This window comes from Monodon monoceros, unplaced genomic scaffold (assembly GCF_005190385.1).
Source record: "Monodon monoceros isolate NGI ecotype Baffin Bay Population unplaced genomic scaffold, NGI_Narwhal_1 Super_Scaffold_15, whole genome shotgun sequence".
NCBI lineage: Eukaryota > Metazoa > Chordata > Mammalia > Artiodactyla > Monodontidae > Monodon > Monodon monoceros.
Window position 1 is genome coordinate 56,004,313 of NW_021703771.1, and position 22,077 is coordinate 56,026,389.

Below are 22,077 nucleotides of genomic sequence, written 5' to 3' on the forward strand. Positions count from 1 at the left end.
TTATCTTTGACTACCTCCCAAATCTATTCTGTAACATTGGATTCATTCAGTCTGCCAGCATTTACTGAGTTCCTTCCCTGTGTATTTGAGTCACAGCTCTCTCTTCTGTAAAATGGCAAAAAGAATACCTAACTTTCGAATTGAATGCTAAGGTGAGAAAATGATGTATCCAAAACATCTGACCTGCTATCTAGTATATGTTGGGAGGCAATGTTGAGTAACAGGCTAACCATTGGGTTTGGGTTTGAGCCTGTGCTGCACCATTTGCTAATGGTATTATAGTGACAAGGCACTTTACTTTTCTGAGCTTCAGGTTCTGGCTTTGTAAATGTGGATAAAAACATGACTACCGCATTAGTTTCATTGATATTTAAAGGAGCTATGTCTCAAGTTCCCATGATAGTGCACAGAAGACACTCAGTACACAGTAATTATTATGTGATAGTTCTAGGCTAAGGAAAGAGGATGCAAAGATGGATAAAGGATCGTTGAATTCAAAGAAGGCATAGTCGAGTATGAAAGGCAGACATGTAGTAACGTTTATGGTAGTATAATAAAGAGTGCAATGGAAGTGTGCATAGAGCATCCTGGTGGAACTAGGGAGGAAGAGATGAATTCTTATATTAGCATTTAATATATTTTTGATGAATGGCTGCAACAATAGCAGATTCTGTCGGTTATTTTCCTTACTTGGTATGGGATTGAAAATGTTTGGAGAAAATGTCTAGCTCGTTCCCAGATGGCCCACTCAGACATTGAATGAACCAGTGAATGATTCTGTTGCCTTTTTAGGAATGAAGTAAAAATGATCAGCCTTCACTAATTGAGTAGTACTTTGTGGAACTTCCACAGGACAGAGGCTAAAGGAAGTTCTAAGTCATCATCTTATGTTTTGTCAAAAATGAAATAGAACAGAGCACCTGAACAGCGATAAAATCTTTATGGTGACGAACCTGAAGTAACATTTGTTTAAGTAGAATTAAATAGATATCTTCTATACAAAAAAGGTGAATTAAGAATATAAAAGAGTTTTAAGATCAAATGTCCTGTTGTTTAAAGAATAGTTTGGGTTTTTTTCTTTTTTGTGTGTGAAGCATGACATAGCTAACTCTGGTGGAAAATATAGGAAAACAAAAATATTAAGAACAATCTTTAGGACAGTTCCAGGACAGTGTTTCTTATATGATTCCAATATTTTCCATACTAGCTTATATAATTATGTCTTTTCTCTTCATCCATCATCTTCTGTATTTCCCACTCATAATAATAAAGAGAGATAGCCAGCTAAAGCATTTGATTTAGTTGACAAATCTTTGACAGCTCATGCATCTCCAAACTCTAGTACTTTATTACTATCAGCATTATGTATTTAAATCAATGCAGCCTGTATCAAGAAAATAAAATGACCATATTGAAGGGAGAAAAAGAATAAACTGCAGCCTTCTTCACGAGTAACACTAAAAACTGTTAAACACATTAAAATCCCATTTAACAAATAGCAGAACCTAATGAACATTGGGACTGCTCAGTGAATACTAATGTGGAATATTGCTGGGAAAGATGTTTGAGTGTTGAAATTTCTCATAGCTCAGAATGGTTACATAGATTAAGGAGAGGAACATCTGTTGTTTCAAAAGACAAATGAAGGTTGGCAGTTCATTGAAAATATTTTTGTTTTTGTTTTGTTCTATTTTAAATTGTTTCTTAAAGCAGTCAATTACTCATTTTTCTATTTTAAAACATTCCAGTAATCTTTCTTTATGTTTTGGTCATTAATTTTATATTGAAAATCCTGGGATTATATCTATATGCAATTGACCAGGCTGCTGTTTAGTAAGTTGTGAAAGTCTTTTGTATGATAATCAACTAGTATAGTAATCATGAAATCATCTAATTCTGAAATTAAAGTGATCAGAAATACAAGTTTGTCATGCGACAGTCCATTAATTGCAGGCAATTAGATGTCACAATAAATTCAGATGAGTTCTGGCCTCTGGCCTCAAGTCCTAATGCTAGCAGTTTTCAATTTATTTTCTTTGTTAAATAAAACAAGTAAGTTTTCTTCTGCTTATCTGATTTTATTCATCTGAAATGTGGATCCTGGCTTCAGTGTATCATTTGTTATCGAGTATGTTACACATTGTTTGTAATATAACTACATTCCATTCATCTATCCATTGATTCATTTATGTATGTATTTGGTCTGGTATCCATCCATTTATCCATCTATCTATTCATCTACCCACTACCTGTCTATCCTTCTATCCATCCAGAGATTCATCCATCCAACAAAAATGTGTTGAGCATGTATTGACGTGATCAGGCTAGGTAGAGACGACACAACAGGGTCTCTGTTCTTAAGGACTACTCATAAACTCATGTTAGCATAAACAAGTACTATCCTTATTTTAGTAACTCTTCCAAACCTTATGTTGTGTTAAAAATTGCCAGATCTAGGAATTTCACTCCTAGTTATATACCCCAAAGGATTAAAAGCAGGCACTCAAAAATAGTTGTATACAAATGTTTATAGCAATATACTTACAATAGCCTAAAAGTAGAAATAGCCAACCATCCATGAACAGATGAATGGAATAAGAAAATGGTATATTCATGCAATAGAATATTACTCATCCATAAAAATGAATGAAATACTGATATGTGTTATAACATGGATGAACCTTGAAAACATTATGCTAACAGAGAGAAGCCAGACACAAAAGGTCATGTATTATATATGTCCATTTGTATGAAATATCCAGAATAGGTAAATCCATGGAAACAGAAGCAGATTTTCAGTTGCCAGAGGTTGGGGGAACAGTGGACTAGAATGTGAATGCTTGATAGATACCGGGTTTTATTGTGGAAGGGGGAGGGGGCTAATGAAAATGTTTGGAACTAGATAGAGATGTTGGTTGTACAACACTGTGAATGTATTAAATGACACTTTAAAGTGGTTAGTTTATGTTATGTGAATTTCACCTCAATTAAAAAACATATTGCCAGTGACACTTCATATACATGTTTATTTGGTGGAAAAAATTACCGTTTGAAAAATTTTTTCAATCTCTGTGTAACCTGAACACTGTAAAACAGTGATTTTTAATGCTTGTAGGATTAAGAAAATCGGAGTAAAAACAATAAAGATTTTAGAAACTTGTTACGTAACCAAGCTTACGACTTGGTTAAAGGTTGTCACTTCTGAAGATACATTTAATGAGCTGATTAACATTGTTCTCTGGCTTGATTACAACATAGATTCTCAAACTGGCAAGCTCTTTGGTAATTGTGAATCGCCAAACAATAAAAATCTACCACCACTCTTAAGAAGGCAACTAAAAATGCATACCCTAGCAAGAATCAGTTACATCTTTTTTATGGTTAAATAATGGCATATTATGTGTTATGGAGATCTATCAGTCATTGTAAAAAACAATAATTATCATTATGAATCAATAGCAGTCATTTAATTTTGTGCTCTTAGAGTTTATTTAAAATTTATTTTAATACACTAAAATGACAAAAATCTAGTTTTGGGGATGGAAATAGTATTTCTTGTACTACTCATGTAGTCATTTTGATCCTGTTGCAGCAGTCAATATATGTTAATAAAATGCCTAGCATTTTATAACCACGTATATGAGTTATGTACTGTATCAAGAGCTTTACATTCATTATTTCATTTAATCCTTTAATCAAGCTCATCATTTATGGACTCTTGTTTTATCTCCATTACATAGATGATGATATTGAGGCCGAGAGATGTTAAGTAATTTTTCCTAGGCTGTGGGACTGGTAGATGTCAGAGACAGGATATGAATCTTGATCTGTCTGACTTCTGAGTTTGTGTTCTTAACAATGAAGATTTTACATTTTGTTTTTTTTAATGGGAAAAAGCCAATAAGACACTAATAACATTTATTTAAATTGTGAATGTATATTGGCTGCATATTTGGAAAGAAATACATACACACACTATACATATATACTATTTATGTAACAGCATTTTTCAATTTGACCAAACCAGCTTTTCCTAGGAATAATGAATGATACCAAATCTCTGTGCTCAAATCACCAGATTGTACAGAAGTACCAATAAAATGAAGCCCGTAAGTACAGAAAACAGTGAATTTAATTTAGGCCCAAAACAATTTAGGAAAATAGTTCTAACTAATTCAACTGAGCATTTGAAAAAGTTTCACTTTCACCTACCAACATGAAGATCTATCTCTGAGAAAAAGCAACCAAAATAATTTCCATCTTTCTTTTCTTTCTTTTTCTTTCTTTTGCTTCCATTTTTCTTTAAATTTAAAACGTTGGACTGAATATTAATATTATGTCCTTCTGCTTATCTAGTTTAAATATTAAAAATAAGTCAGTCATATGAGTGTTTTCTGTTTTAAAAATGCCTTCAACTATGGTTTTTTTTTTTGGCTGCATTGAGTCTTCGTTGCTGTGCACAGGATTTCTCTAGTTGTGGCGAGCGGGGGCTACTCTTTGTTGCAGTGCGCAGGCTCCTCATTGCGGTGGCTTCTCTTGTTGGGGAGCACAGGCTCTAGGTGCGCGGGCTTCAGTAGTTGCAGCACATGGGCTTTGTGGTTGCGGCGTGCGCAGGCTCTAGGGTGCACGGATTCAGTAGTTGTGGCTCGTGGGCTCTAGAGCACAGGCTCAGTAGTTGTGGCACATGGCCTTAGTTGCTCCACAGCTTGTAGGATCTTCCCAGACCAGGAATCGAACCCATGTCCCCTGCATTGGCAGGCGGATTCTTAACCACTGCACCACCAGGGAAGCCCCTTCAACTATGATTTTAAACTCTGTATCTCAAAAAAAAAGGGGGGATGGAATCAAAACACATAGCCAAAAACCAAGAAATGAGCAAGAATAGTCCTATCTTTTCAACATTTGATCGTGGTACTGGTTGTGAGCACTTTTAACTGGGCTGACTTTGCCTAATATGATGAATGACCAGAGCATCAAGTTATGGATATTCATTTGCCTTCTTTTTCAACATAAAAATTTGCTTATATTTACATCATTGTTTCTGTACTATTCCTCAAGGGATGTAACACCTAGGAGTCTGTTGCTTATTTACCATTTCTTTTTCCTTCTGCTCCAGGCTGAGCTCTGTTGGCCTTGAATCTGCTGTCCCCTATCCTACTGACAGAAGCATTGCAGCAGCTGTGGAAGTTTGTCAATGTCCATCAGGGTATACTGGCTCCTCCTGTGAAGTAAGTTTGCAAGAATATAGCTTCAGTGCATTCTAAGTTCCTTCAGCATTATTTTCCATAAACTATTCTAAAATAAGCTTAGTTTTTTCATCAAGGATTGCACAAATGGTAGTGTATTATTAGTTAAAGAAGAAACTCCAACGTCTGCGAAAAAGTCATGACTTTCAAATAGTGTTACTCATGTAATGCCATCTTGAAATCAGGTTTCTTGTAGAGATATTTTGCCTTATGACATATAGCTAAAAATCTGATGTTTCTTTAAGTGTTTGTTTTCGATTTAATCTGTTGATGAAATAGGATAAATGATGGTGGAATAATATTTCAATATATTTCTCTTTCATTTCCACCTGAGTACTTACGAGGAATTTAGCACTATTTCTTTTCTTTTTCACCCTTTCCACATTTTTTAATCCATTTTTAATCTACTTTATTCCTAAGAATACAACCAAATCGCAATCATCTGAAGGACTCAGTCTTTAAAATGTCCAGAACATAATATATGGAAGAAATACCTTGATCTAGAAAATTTCCTACAGGTGTTTGATTTGTTTAGCACCTAAAGTTTGAGATATTTATTGCTGTCTCAATATTCTAGATTTATAATAAGATTAATGTTCCTTACTTAATATCACAGTGTGTCATTCTAAGGTAATAATTTTTATTTACTTTTATGCATTTTCTTTAGGTGGTTTGAAAATTGATTTTACTTGAAATCTGGTCGAAAAAATATAAACACCATTTCCCTTATAGAGGGCATGGCTTGCGGATAAATGGGAACTTAAATTCTTTAAAAATGGTGCCTTTAAGGAATCATCTGACTGTACCAAGATGTTCCACTTCAGCACACTATCCCATTATGCCATTTACAGAAATACCCCAGGCCTTGCTTTGTCGTTTCTCTTGTACTTTAAAATAATGCATGCTACGAGAGGTTACTCAGGGCTTAGAGTCATATTGGTGACAAATGTGTTTTCTTTAACTGGGCTCAGATTCACCTATCCGGAAATAAAACTAAATGTAATTCACTGTCACTTTTCCAAAATTCAAATAGAGAAGAGAAAAATAATCATGGAAATGAATTAGCTCTGTCAACCCAAATTTGATTTTACATGTAAAATAAATACTGTACTTGATGAAAAGTATTTTTTTGTTAAGAGTCTAGCAGTTTTTATTTCAAACCAGAAAGCTCTCTTTGAACCTTTATGTTCTTATTTCAACTGAAATAATAAATACCTTGATTCTATTCTTGGTTTAGCACTTATTCCCGCGTTGGTTACTCTCAGTGCTCCTCATCATCTTTTATACAAATTTAAAATGCCCATTGAATCTAAAATTGTCTGAATATTAGAATTATTTAATTGGTTATGCATTTTGTTTCTTCTTTTCTTTCTTCAAAAGTATTTATTAAGAATCTTTGGTAAATTCTGCCCTAGATGCTGAGGGGATTATCAAGAAGATTACACCACAATCCCTGTTCTTAAAGAGCTAACAGTCTGTTCAGGGAGACAGAACAAATACCTATGAAAAATTGGATCACAGCACTATATAATTAAGGCACCAGTAAGTGGTACAGAGCTTAAGTGCAATAATCTTTCAAAGAGATGAGCAATTCCAGTGGAGAGAGACGTCACAGAAAGTATCCTAGGGTGGAAAAACCTCAAATTGGATGCTAAATAATGGTAACAATTAGGTAGGAAGAGAGAGAAGCAAGCGAGTGTGGGAGAATCAGAACAAAGAAGCAGAGCAGGGATAAGAAAACCTTCCTGTGCCTCTCACATGATAATTGATAAATCAAGTTACTTTGGAATCCATAAAAGAATTTAGTTGAATCAGAAGACAATGAACTCTGGAGTTTCTCTCTGGCTTCTTAGTTTTTTCTACTCTCTAATAATTCCTTCTTTTCTTTGAAACTTCCTATCCTTAAACTCACTATTATCTATTCCTATCCTTTCCTAAATTCATTTGCTTTTTTATTGAGTTCCTAATGCCAGGCACTCTAGTTTTGTTATCACTAATGTCACTGGATCCTTTAAAAGCTGAGTAAACTCCAAAGACTATTAATGTCTTAATTCTGGCTTACCAAAAACACATTCTATAACTCCATTATAAAATCGTTCTCTTCTGTTTTGTTTGGGTCCACAATGTTGATTCAGAATCTTTTTTTTCCTCATTTCTACTTCTTATAAATCCCCCCACAGTTCATCTTTCAAATATTTTCATACTTTCCTAGTATCATCATAATTCATGTCACTTGACAAGTGGAACAGGTGAGGAAGTGAAAGCAAAGTTGGGTACTAAAAAAAGTTGTTTTAATTCAAATCTCAGTTCCCTCTTCTATATGATGCCACAAAGAAAATTTAGATAAATATGATAAATTCAATGAAGAAAATAAACAGGGTGCCTTGATAGAGGTACTGAGAATGGGTATAGGAAGATTAGGTGGGAGGGACTACTTTATGAGAGGTTGTCAGGAATGTTTTCTGAGGCGGTAGCATCTAAACTGAGTTTAGGGTCAGCTTAGGTAAAGGAGCTGAGGAGGAAATGAAACAGAGTTTGGAGTTGGCAAGGAGCTGAGTTGGGACAGGTATGGCTGAAGCTTATAGTAAGCAAGTAAGAAAGTGGCACAAGGTGTGATTGAAGGAGGCTGGCCATTCAGAGCTTTGCATGCATGATAAGAACTTGTGGTTTTATTCTAAATGCAATGGAAAGAAGGCTTTAAGCTGGGTGATGCCATGATCTTTTTTTGAAAAAGTCATTATAACTACAGTGTGTAGAACCTATTGTACATGGCAGGAATGGTAGGAAGGAAAATGGTTAATATGCTACTGTGGTAGAATGCAATGATGATAGTGGTTTGTTAGTATAATGACAGAGGATGTAGAAAGACATGTGTTTATTCTAAATATATTTTGGTAGTAGAACCAATAGGACTTACTGGTAGACCTGCCATGGGAGAGTTGAAAAAACTGAAGGTTTTAAGAATGAGTCAGATAATGAGCTTGAGCAGTTGGATGTGGTGCCATTTACTGAGCTGAGGAAAACTGGGAGAGGAACAGCTGTGATGGGGAGGATGAAATCAACGATCCATTTTGGAGATCTTAGGTTTGAAAGAGCTGTGAAGTGTATTGTCAATGTCCAATGTAGGTCCTGAACTCAGAATATCTGTCTGGTCTATAGATATGTATTTAGAAGGAATCATCAACTAGGGGACTAAATAAAATGACCTGGGAGAAACTGTGGAAAGAAGAAGAAAAGTGACTAAGCCCCCAGGAGCTCCTGACAATGAGAAGTAGGTTGAAGCAGGGGAGACAGCAAAGAAATGGGGTGGAAACTTTGGGACTGTAATATCATGGAAGTTTCGAGAAGAGGACTTTTGAGGGAGATAGGAATCAACTAAACCATGTCCTGATGAGAGAGCAATAGAGTGTTGATTGTAGAATTGTTTATTAGGTTTGGCTCCCTGGAATTTGGTGACATGGACAAGGGCAGTTTTAATCAAGTGGTGATAGCACAGGACTGATTAGGGTGGAATGAAGCATAAAAGGGAAGTAAGGAAGAAAAAATATTTTTTTTTTTAGTTTTTTTCTTTTTTTAAACTTCTATCGGAGTATAGTTGATTTACAATGTTGTGAAAGTTTCAGGTGTACAGCAAAGTGAATCAGTTATACATACATATATATATATCCATTCTTTTTAGCGCAGTCTTACTGAAAAGAAAAACAGGTAGGTAACTGAAAGTTATAGGATATTAAGGAAGTAATTTTGTCTTTTTTTTCTATTAGCTGATTTTTGATGGAGATACTAGATCATATTTTCAAGCTGATAGTAATGATCCAACAGAAAGGAAAGCTATTACTGATGCAGCACAGAGAGGAAATACTGGGAAGACAATAGATAATGGAATACAGATTACAAGTGCAGTGATATTCCTTTGAGAGGATGAAGAATCCCGCACGCCTGTTCCAGAGGGGAATATGACAAATGGAAATATACACTTATGCTTGTGGACTTGGTAGTGGAAATTTGGCTTCCAATGGCTTTAATTTTCTCTGTGACTAATGAGATGAAATTACTGGCTAAGAGAGAGGTGTAAAGAGTTGGGAAATTTGAAGAAAGAAGATGGAGTACATGTACAAATGGAGTAGTACACTTGCAGATAGATATATTTATATAACTTATTAATGACAATTCCATGAATATTTGTCCTGAAAAGAGTAAATCAGTTCTCTCCTTGTTATCAACACCCTTAATTTCTACCCCCTTCTGGATATGCAGCTTTACCAGTTTTTAGAAATATATATTACATTACAAAATCTCTTCTATAATGAGTCTAGGGTGACAACAGTTTTAATGAGGAGAAACTATTAGAAGAGGTTAGAAAATTGACACCTTTTCTGTACTGCGCAAATTAAGAAGAAAGTTGTTTTGTTTTCCTTTCAAATATGAAGTATCAGCTCATCCTTTTTTTTTTATGTGTTTGCTATCGATGTTCACATTTAAGAGTCCTCATATCCTGAGGCAGGAGGAACATTTCCAACAATACACAACACAATTCTATATTATTTATTACTTCAGTGGTTTCTCTCGTTTCCACTTTCAACTGGGGAAAAAAAAAAGGCCTTTTCATGATATATTATGTCATAGTTAACCATCCAGAAATATGGTAAATAACCCACAAAATGCAATTTTAACTTGATGGAGATCATAACCTCCTAGAGGGCAGTGAAGTTTGTCCCCTTATTTTGCATCCCGTCCAATTTATAGTGACCCCCACGGAAGAGAAACTTAAACATGACGTGAACTGAAAGCCAGCACAGACACACACATACTGTATGGCCCAAATACCCTTTTTCTAATCAGAATTCTATTTTTGGATGGTAAAGTGTTTCACACTTAGAAAGGAAATGATAGGTATAAGTAGAGTTCTAGTAGAATAATGCCATAAAATAAAATATCAAGGGAATAAATATATGGTAAATAAATCATAAACTATTTTGTGTAAATTTGAGAAAGCATAATAGGATGGAGGAAGTTGAGAATGAGAGGTATAAATTATATATGTGTGTGTGATCAAATGTTAAGAGCGGATGCTACCTTTCTTCCAAATGACTGCAAAGATTTTCTGAAAGTGACAGAGTTATGGGCAGTTTGTACGTGGAAAGAGAGGTCACTCCAGAGAATCTATATTCCTTGGAATGACATTAGGTGCTCTCTTAGGCTAAGGTTCTGAAGAGTCCATTTCTGCCGGCTGCTTTTTTTCAGTACTTTTTCTTCCATTTTCTTATCTGTGCTTTTTACTTTGCGACTGTCATGTTTCAGTTCTTTATATCTCTGCTTTATTTTGCTATTTCAGAAGAGACATCAAGCTAATGCTTCTTCTAATCTCATACCTGCCAATAACACTAAGGTTAGTACGAAGGTCCCATGTCAGGATGAATAGCTCTGTAGCAATATTTCCATAATGGCAGTGCTTTGACAAGCACATTTGCTGGGTTTGCTACCTAAATATTTTCCTTTATCCAATAAAGACAAAAAGCAAACTTTTAAAAAATCCCTGAGACTAACTTGAAGCCTTATCTTCCTTTCAGTCTTGTTGGCCTAGGCACAGACGAGTTAACGGCACTATTTTTGGTGGCATCTGTGAACCCTGTCAGTGCTTTGGTCACGCGGAATCCTGTGATGATATCACTGGAGAATGCCTGGTAAGTGCTTTCTCCTTTGGAGATGCTGATTGACAGGGCTGAAATCAGCTCAATAGGCCCTGCAATTCAATTACTACCTTTGGGACTTTAAATACTTGAGTCAGGAAGTGATTTGATGGCACTCTTTATATTGAACTGAGTTGGAAGCTGGGAACGTTCTTTCATACGTGGTCTCCCTGACTAACAAGCATTAGAAAGTGTTTATTCATATTAGTCTAAGAATTGAATTAAGATCAGATACATCATAATAAAGCATAACTCATGACTGGGATACCTTTCTACCACAAATATATATGGTTTCAATCCCTTCCATAAATCTACCAAAAAATAGACTGTATTTCTGTAACAGGAAATAATTTATATCCCCATAATATGAAAAGTATAAAATGTAATCTCTGTAATAGGCATAATTCAGTTTTTGTCACTTTGAAAATGAGGGAATACTACATCTTTTTATTGTCAAATGTCAGCATTTAACTAAATACAAAGCAACATATATAGATTAAAAAATAATAAATATATGCAATACATATTCACCAGAGCTCCTTACTCCTTTTACAATTAAGTCTATACTTCAACTAGAAAAAAAGCTCTGCAAAAGGCAAAGTACTTTCCATCCTGCTAAGAAGCTTTTGGATTAGAGAATTACACTGAATAGACCATTCTGATTAACTCAAGGGCATGTTAGTTTTATATTGTCTGACATGGCATGAAGCTTGAAACAACACTTCTCATTTCATTAGTCTTGCAGAAACACAATTTGAAATGGTGCCAGTTTAGGAAGATATCATACTCTCATTTCCCTGTAGAATTTAAGGCAGACTCTGTTATCTGTATTTCTTAATGTTCTCTCTTTCTCTTGCTCATTCTTCCCCCCACCCTTTTTCTTCTACTTAAAAGCTTCTGGGAAAAATCCAAAATGAAAATTCAGGGCTTTTGTTTCAATGTGATTTGGCATTTAGGTTTATTGATGCTCTTTCTGTTTTCTGTATAGAAGATTTTGTTTAATTGCATTGCAGTATAAAGCGTGATAGCCTTAATTTGTGGATCAGTAGATTTTTCAGATGGCATTGTTATGAATAGAAAGACTAAGTGATTTTCATTTTAATTATACAATAAGTCTTTTAAAATGTACCTTGGAAAAAATACTGAGTTACCTTTAAATACTTTACTAACATGCAATAGGAAATATTCAGCCCAAACCAGATATAGATTTGCTTTACTGAAACCTAGAAAGACAAAAATAAATATTTCATGATACCAGACTTTTAATGTTCCCAATAGTAATATTTCATGTTGCATTCATTAAGTCTAAAATCATGCTGTTAATTCATTTAGTTATGTAATATTTCTAAGAATGAAAGCCCATTTTAGAATAAAATAGTTTCATCCAGCATAATTTTGGGAGGAAGAAGGGAGGGGATCAATGATTATGTGAGACCTTCTACTAATGAAGCCTAGTTTACTGACTTTGTTTCATGGACAGGGAGGTAGGCTACTTCAAATAACACAATGAATCTTAGGGAAACAACAGAGATCTTGATGATAGAGATAGAATCTGGGGTGTTTTCTGAGGTTTCCTCTGTAGCTGGTAAATAGGTGATCACGTAAGATATTTCTGGAGACTTTCAAATTCTCTTTATCCGAAATGGTATTAATAACTAAATGCTGATGTTCCATTTTGAGTGTATTCATTCTAATGTGATCCACAAAGAGAAAAATATTTAAATGTTGCACATCAAAGGCATTCTTACTGTTCAGTTGACCCGCATTTTAGCTTCCTTTTTTTTTATTATTTATGCTTCCCCCCACCAGCACTAGACAGAAAATTTACAAAACTTACAGGTAAACTGCTTTTTAGTTTGGCTTTGAAATCTAATTAGAAATTAACTGAAATATTTTTTGATATTAGACCAAAATCCAGACCTCTGTTATAGGGCAGACTTATTATATATTAAAAGGTCATTTTGACTCAAAGTACTTTTGAAGTGATCTAGGAAACACTCAAGCCACATGGGAAGATTGCATACTTGTTCCTTGTCATTGTTCTTGTGGTAAGCAATGTGAATAGACATTTGGAAAGTACTTTTGTAGCAGGACACCTGTAAAAATAACCAGCCCATCAGAGCGAACCTTTCGTCTTTTTCAGTTTGGGTTTTCCGTAGTATTGTTGTCTAATATTGTTTTATGGTTTCAACTGCAGAAACACTTGAGTTTTAAGATTAATTTTATTTACATTAACTGAAATATGACATCAGGGAATGTAAGAAACTCCTACATGTTATTTTTCTTTCAAATCAGTAAAGAAAAGCAGGGTCTCTGGGTTGTGCAAGATTTTCAGTTGAGTTTTAGAAATACCATTTTCAACATGGTTAAAACATAATCAGTTTTATAATCTTATTTTTTAAAGTCCCTAAGTCTTTGAAGATATAATTTTGATTGTGTCAATCTGACAATATACAAAGAATATTGCAAAAAACATACTTTTTTTAGTAAGAGACAACTTTAAACTTGAAAACTGCAAGGAACTAATACGAAGATGAAATCAAAGAGGAAAGCCTTTCATCAAATTGATCCATGTTTTGCACCTTCCATCCCAATGTGCTGTTATTTAGACAAATGTGGATAATAAAGTTAACACCTTTGCTACTTTGATAGAGGGTTGCAAAATAAATTTGAGAATTTTAGATACCTTAAAGAAAAACCTATTTTCAAGTGTCACCAGATACTAAAGAATTACCTACTCACTGTCATGAAACTGTCATGAGATTTCAGAGCTTGAAAACTTCATGTATTGTGAGCTTAACTCCCACATTTACAGATTGTAAGCAAGTGGATTACTGGATTTTCATTTAACATTGTCTACAATAAAGAATCTGTCCCTCTCCCCACGGAATTTAACAATCTATGTTCAGAAGTGTTTATTTATGGGTGTTTTTTTCTTAAATCCATTTACTAAGTGTAATTAAAAGTGAGCTTCTTAAAAATATACTAAAAGAAATAATAATTGAGAATTTTCATTGAATCAAACTGACTATCGCATTGGTCAATCAGATTAACAAATTTTTACTTTATGCTTAAAGTGAATTTATATTTTGGCTATTAGCCATTTCCTCTACCTATTTAGTTATTGATGATAAAATTAAACGTTTTGCACTCCAAGCTCTGATGAATTCTTTGGAAATGAGAAAAAATAGCATTTTATATGCTTGTAAAATTAAAAATGTATTTCAGTCATAATAAATCCATATCGTATGATAGGTAATAGGCATTAGATACATTTTATTGTATCATTGGAGACTGAAGAAGTTATGTTTACATGATGCCAAAACATCATTAAAACTTATCAGTGCTTTATAGACATTTTCACTTGTTGATTATCTGATTGCTCACCTTTAACAGTCTTGATCAATTTTGTGAACACAAAGTGGGTTTATGAATTTACTTTAATTAATATGAAGAAATCAAGATATAAATTACTTTATTTTGATTTTTTATTTTTGAAAAGAACATGGTTTCAAAAAATACTAATTAACAGAAAAATACCATTTCAATTTTTTTAAAAAGTGTGTGTATGCAGAAAATTATAAGACACTGATGAAAGAAATTAAAGATGATACAAATAGATGGAGAGATATACCATGTTCTTGGATTGGAAGAACAAACATTGTGAAAATGACTCTACTACCCAAAGCAATCTACAGATTCAATGCAATCCCTATCAAACTACCACTGGCATTTTTCACAGAACTAGAACAAAAAATTTCACAATTTGTATGGAAACACAAAAGACCCCGAATAGCCAAAGCAATCTTGAGAAAGAAAAAAGGAGCTGGAGGAATCAGGCTCCCTGACTTCAGACTACACTACAAAGCTACAGTAATCAAGACAGTATGGTCCTGGCACAAAAACAGAAGTATAGATCAATAGAACAGGATAGAAAGCCCAGAGATAAACCCACGCACATATGGTCACCTTATCTTTGATAAAGGTGACAAGAATATACAGTGGAGAAAAGGCAGGCTCTTCAGTAAGTGGTGCTGGGAAAACTGGACAGCTACATGTAAAAGAATGAAATTAGAACACTCCCTAACACCATACACAAAAATAAACTCAAAATGGATTAAAGACCTAAGTGTAAGACCAGACACTATCAAACTCTTAGAGGAAAACATAGGAAGAGCACTCTATGACAAATCACAGCAAGATCCTTTTTGACCCACCTCCTAGAGAAATGGAAATAAAAACACAAATAAACAAATGGGACCTAATGAAACTTCAAAGCTTCTGCACAGCAAAGGAAACAATAAACAAGACGAAAAGACAGCCCTCAGAATGGGAGAAAATATTTGCAAATGAAGCAACTGGCAAAGGATTCATCTCCAAAACATACAAGCAACTCATGGAGCTCAATATCAAAAAAACAAACAACCCAATCCAAAAACGGGCAGAAGACCTAAATAGACATTTCTCCAAAGAAGATATACAGATTGCCAACAAACACATGAAAGAATGCTCAGCATCATTAATCATTAGAGAAATGCAAATCAAAACTACAATGAGATATCATCTCACACCGGTCAGAATGGCCACCATCAAAAAATCTACAAACAGTAAATGCTGGAGAGGGTGTGGAGAAAAGGGAACACTCTTGCACTGTTGGTGGGAATGTAAATTGATACAGCCACTATGGAGAACAGTATGGAGGTTCCTTAAAAACCTGCAAATACAACTACCATACGACCCAGCAATCCCACTACTGGGCATATACCCTGAGAAAACCATAATTCAAAGAGAGCCATGTACCACAATGTTCATTGCAGTTCTATTTACAATAGCCAGGGCATGGAAGCAACCTAAGTATCCATCAACAGATGAATGGATAAAGAAGATGTGGCATATATGTACAATGGAATATTACTCAGCCATAAAAAGGAATGAAACTGAGTTATTTGTAATGAGGTGGATGGACGTAGAGACTGTCATACAGAGTGAAGTAAGTCAGAAAGAGAAAAACAAATACCATATGCTAACACACATATATGAAATCTAAAAAAAGAAAAAAGAAAATGGTCAGAAGAAACTAGGGGCAAGACAGGAATAAAGATGCAGACCTACTAGAGAATGGACTTGAGGACATGGGGAGGGGGAAGGGTAAGCTGGGAAAAAGTGAGAGAGTGGCATGGACATATATACACTACCAAATGTAAAATAGATAGCTAGTGGGAAGCAGTCGCATAGCACAGGGAGATCAGCTCGGTGCTTTGTGACCACCTAGAGGGGTGGGATAAGGAGGGTGGGAGGGAGGGAGATGCAAGAGGGAAGAGATATGGGGACATATGTATATGTATAACTGATTCACTTTGTTATAAAGCAGAAACTGACACACCATTGTAAAGCAATTATACTCTAATAAAGATGATAAAAATAATAAAAAAATAAAAAGTAAAAAACAATGTGTGAGGGAAATTGTTATGTGCCTTGTGGTTTTATTATTTATTGGTATACATTTTTAATTTTTCAATATTCTCATTTTTAAATTATGAGTTAAGCAAGGCCCTCGCAGCTGTAATACATTAGTGCATTGTCCACATCATCAGAGCCTACTGAGGTCCAAATTAATCTCTGATGTAAAAGGCCATAGTGTCAGAGGTTTTGTAGGATTAGCCATAGTTCTCATTAAATCAGCAGTTTAAGCTGAACAATTGATTTTTACCTAAATCAGGTACAATTTCCATTAAACATATATTATTAAGACTTTATAACTATACACACACACACACACTCACAATCACTTGTATTTCCTTAAAAAAAACAACAAAGAAAAAAAGGAAATACTATTTGCATAATGAAAATATTTATAATGAATTTCAATCATCTTTTTGTAAGTATGCATATGCTGAAACTAGTGTGTAGTTTATAAGCTAGATATTAAATTAACTTTCAGTGCTCCTTCCCAGCTGTAAAATTGACCATTTAATGTGGAAAATTATTCTTTCTGGCGGGGAATAGACTAATGATTCTGTAGATCTATTTTTGGTAACATGTTGATGCTTGAGACCGAAATAATAAACTCTGATGTGCATTTCTTCCTCAGAACTGTAAGGATCACACTGGTGGCCTATATTGCAATAAATGTCTTCCTGGTTTCTATGGTGATCCTACTAAAGGAACCTCTGATGACTGTCAGCCCTGTGCCTGTCCACTCAATATCCCATCCAATAAGTGAGTAACAAACTTAACCTCTCTCATGAGCTGGGAATCCAGTTCTGCAAGTGCATTTTTGATATAGAATTTACCCTTTCTCTTGTCACACTAAAAAAATAATAGATTTCTGCATGAATTTCTCAAGAAGATACTGTGAGTTTTTCTAAATATAAAACATTTAAAGTTATGGCTATTTATTCCGCAGATTTTTTAGTATTTTAGCTCTAGTTTGGGGGATTTAATATCTAAGAGACAGAACTCAAATAGATTTTCTAAACCAACTCCAAAGAACAGAAGACATATATTATACAAACATAGACATGTGCCCACAGGCAAGCACTTGCACGCACACACACACACACACACACACACACACACATCTTCATACTGTAATAAAAAGACTACTAATATAAATGCTGCTCATTTGGGTCCCAGTCACACAATATTTGTAACTCTTAGGCAAGTCATAAACCCCTCAAAAAGGTAAAATAAGAAATCAGTTAGTTGACCTTTAAGCACCAGTTCTGTCCCTTAGCGCATGGTTTATCATATTATGTATATATATATATATATATATATATATGTGTTTATCTTATTGAAATAATTATAATGGTATTATATGATAAATTATATAAATATTGAAATATGGGTAATAATTTGCATCTTATTTTACATAAACTACATCTTGAAAAAGTTTAATGCAAACTTCATACAATTTTTCTAGTCATCCAGGTTTCTTTCTGTCTTTTTTTAAAAATTTTCTGTTTGTTCACCTAAAATAATAACCTTTTGTAACAGACTTTGATTTTTGTTGGTTTTTGTTTTGCTTTATCAGTTTTTATTGGAATATAGTTGCTTTACAATGCTGTATTAGTTTCCTACTGTACAACAAAGTGAATCAGTCATACATATACATATGTCTACTCTTTTTTAGATTTCCTTCCCATTTAGGTCACCACAGAGCACTGAGTAGAGTTCCCTGTGCTGTACAGCAGGTTCTCATTAGTTATCTGTTTTATACATAGTAGTGTATATATGTCAATCCCAATCTCCCAATCCATCACCCTCCCTTCCCCCCTTGGTAACCATAAGTTTGTTCTCTACATCTGTGACTCTGTTTCACCTTTGCAAATAAATTCATCTGTACCATTTTTCTAGATTCCACATATAAGCGATATTATATGATACTTGTTTTTCTCCTTCTGTACCACACTTTTAAAAGTATATAAAAGACTTTTAAAAGTCTGCTCTTCCTTTTACCTTTTAGGGGAACACTGTATTTCAGCTGCTCTAATTCACTTTCCCCTTAGAGCAGCCATCCCTTAAGCAAATATGTAAGCAAGACCCTGAAACCAAAAATGTTTTGTATTTTAATGGGGCATATTATGTTGAACAATAATCAACACTTTTTACTAGTAAAAATTATAAACTATAGTTTTAAATCAAAGAAATTATAAAAATTTTTCTTAAAGGCAAGCTTAGTGCTTAATAAAATTCATATTATTTTATGTACTTTCCACCTGTTTCTAAATGCTGTATTAATGCTTGCAGAGGAAAAGTTTTTAATGCTTTTTAATGAAATCTGTTAGTTACAGTTTTTTAATGTGAAGCTGTTATCAAGTTGGTCATACTCTGAGGTCTTACCCAAGACATTCCTAATGGAAATGGTCTTTTGTTACTAGAGTCCATAAATACTACAAGCTGAAGACTTTGAGAATAATTCTGTCATTAAATTTAAAAGTCCTCATAGGAACTATGCTTCCTATACTTCATCTCACATGAAATCCTTGTCCTCTTTCCTGACAACCTTCCTCCCTCAGAATTTTCCATCTTAGTCACTGGAAAAGAAGAGAAAGAACTAAGATTTAATGAAAGCAGCCTACTACATTCTAGGCATAGGCTCAAGCACTATATTTGGCATTATTTTACCTTCAAAAACTATTCAATAAGTGGGTCTTATTTTATAGATTAAGAAAAGAGTTTCCAAGTGGGAAAAGAGCATTATAGTGCCAATTCTCAGAGAATTCCTTGATTTAAATGCTGAGTTTCATACTTTCTAACTGTGTGACTCTGGGAAAGTTACTTAAACTCTCTGTGCCTCAATTCTCTTGTCATTAGTTGTGATAATAGGACCCTCTCATAGGGTTCTTGTGAGAATTACGTAAATTAAAATACACAAAGCACCTAAAACAATGATTGAACATGGTGAGCCTTATTTTGCTCAGAGTCATAAAATATTAAAGTATCAGAGTTGGAATTTTAAGTTTAAAGTCCAATGTGCTTTCCATTCCTCTACAGTTTTACATTGAGGGCTTCTTTAAAAATCACACTGCATTTTAAGTGATAGCATTAAGAGACTTAAATGGGAAATGGGGTAACTATATATTAGTGATCAGAACATTTTCAGAATTTAGGGCATGAGCCTGGGTGGTTACAAAACTGAAGATCCTTTGGTAACCAGGGATGTCAGAGAAGAGGAAGAAAGCAAAAGGAAATCTGGAAAATAATGAATATGTTGGTCATAACGTGACACAAACCTTGCTCTCTGGTGTACTTGTGAAGGGTCAGATCAAGCAATGGAGAACCTACTCACTCACGTAGCTGAATGGAATTCTCCAGAACCATCCAACGTATACAAAACTTTCACTGAGGTGAGGAAAACAAAGGGATAGCATCTAGCCACTCATCTACATTGCACTCCTCCTCAGCCAAAATGTCAATGGCATTAGCACAGCTGTCAATTGTGCTGACCATTCATAGTACCATGGGAATCCTAGCCTAATATGTTTGCAGAATTATGTAATTTAGTGAATATGTAGACCTTATGAATTTATCTTCAAATTAGACCAACTGATTACCAATTACTATAAATGCAGAAGAGCCATTAGGGAGAGAACTTTGCTTGGGTAATTATAAGCATTCATGACCCATTCTTCTCTGTTTACTGTGCCTCTACTTTAAAATGGATTCTAATTGTGTTCCTGAAAGGAGAAAGTGAGCAAGCGTTACAATACCATCCGACAGTGCTAAAAAGGATTGAGGTCCCAGTGTCCAGTGATAAAATGTTCTTTAGTATTGTATTACAGTTCGGTATATTATGCAGATCTTGATTCTTTAAAATAAAGACAACTCAATAATAACAATGCAAGTTACACCAAATATTTAAAGATTCTTAATTTCAGGTGCTTTCATTTACATTAAATAATTATTAAATTATTAAGTAATAATTTTAACTTTAGAATTGGCAATAGAGGGCAAAAACCAATTTTAAATGCCAGCTTTAAATGTGACATTTTTACCGGGAATTATACCCAGTATCTTTTAATAGCCTATAATGGAATATAATCTGTAAAAAACCTGAATCACTGTGCTGTACACCTGAAACTAACAATATTGTAAATCAACTATACTTCAATAAAAAAGTGGCATTTTTATAAGTAGAAAGAGGGAACAGTGATGACCCACTTTGTTTAAAAATTTGTTTTCAGAGGTATTAGGTCTTTTAAATTTAACACACTTTGAAAATTAACATAGTTAAGCTGCACAATAGTGATGAGAAAAATTCATTTTAATCTAATAACCTGAATTTTTTAATTCACTAAATAATGAGGATACTTAATGACTTAGAGAAACTCCCCTTTTAAAAAAGTTTTTTAAAAGTCATTACACTTATAATCTGAGTTAGAAACTATGAGGAATAACTTGACTAGTTACATATTATTCAGAAGATGGGATTTGAATGTTCATAAGTTATTCAGGAAAAAAAAATTCAACTAAAGGTTGCTGCAACCTTCATCTAGAATTGTAAGGCTTAGTGATAGTTTTGCCTTGGTGATTTATCTATTTAATCCCCAGTCATAAATCTTATAGATCATAAGCATTTTGGCTCCAAATTTCTTAGATAATATTGCAAAATAAATCAAATGTGCAGGGAGATAGAGATAGATCAGTATAATTATTATGATGTATGAATACAGACAAGCATATAATATTTAAATTATATATAAATATATATATATCACTTCATCAGCTATTTACAGTGTCCACTGTTTGCTTAGCCATCTCACATTGGTGATGTATATATTCTAGCTATAGATTGTAACTAAGTAGTGAAATTTATCTCTAGAGAATAATAATGTAATTATCATTACATTATGTAATAATGCAAATAAAAATGTAAATATTTCAAATGTTTATATTAATTAATTTCTGGCATCACACAGCTTATAGATTAAATATGATATGAAAGAGACACATGATTTTCTGCCCTTGAACACTTAGGATGTGTTTGAATAAACAATATTATTGAAATCATTGTAGATTTTCATCAGTAATATAAAAAAATTGGAGGTAATCTTGGCACAAAGCTGAACAGAGAGTAGGCTCTTAATAAGTTCTGTCTACTAATATCATTGTGAATACTACTTCTTTGTGCACTTCAGAAATGCTAAACTTTAAATTTGTGAAAGGATGGACCACTTCTAGAGCTGGCTTTTGGACTCACTCAAGGGGCCACATTGAATTGTTGTTAAAATTAGTACTTATAACAGAGAAATATAAATATTCTAAGACAAAATTTAAATTTAAGGACCTGTTCATTTCAACAACTTTAGAAATTTTAGAGTGTGCTAGGTATTTTAGAGCACTTTCCCACATATAGTTTTATGTACACACAGGTGATTATCGTGTATCTTACTACTCCCGTATACCAGAGGGAAAACTAAACTCCAGAGAAATTAAGTTCCTGGATCGTGATCATACAGCTTGCTTGTGGCAGAACCAATATTAGAACCCGTATATTCTGATTCACCTCTCTGTGCTTCTTCCAATGGCACTATAGAAATAGAAACAATTACAGAGACATTGAAGAGAAGAAAAAAAAAAATTTAATAGGACTTAATGTTAGACAAACTATGAATGTCCATTGTAAAAAATGACTC

The 22,077-nt window shown here is 34.0% G+C and overlaps 1 protein-coding gene across 1 annotated transcript in view; it reads left to right on the forward strand.

Moving 5' to 3' along the window:
- LAMA2 (laminin subunit alpha 2) overlaps window positions 1-22,077 on the forward strand; it is a 448,946-nt gene that overhangs the window by 196,521 nt on the left and 230,348 nt on the right. Inside the window, exons 14-16 of the mRNA XM_029224020.1 lie at window positions 5,117-5,228; window positions 10,817-10,930; window positions 17,028-17,155. Of these exons, the coding sequence (XP_029079853.1) occupies window positions 5,117-5,228; window positions 10,817-10,930; window positions 17,028-17,155 (354 nt within the window). The remainder of the gene's footprint in view (window positions 1-5,116; window positions 5,229-10,816; window positions 10,931-17,027; window positions 17,156-22,077) is intronic.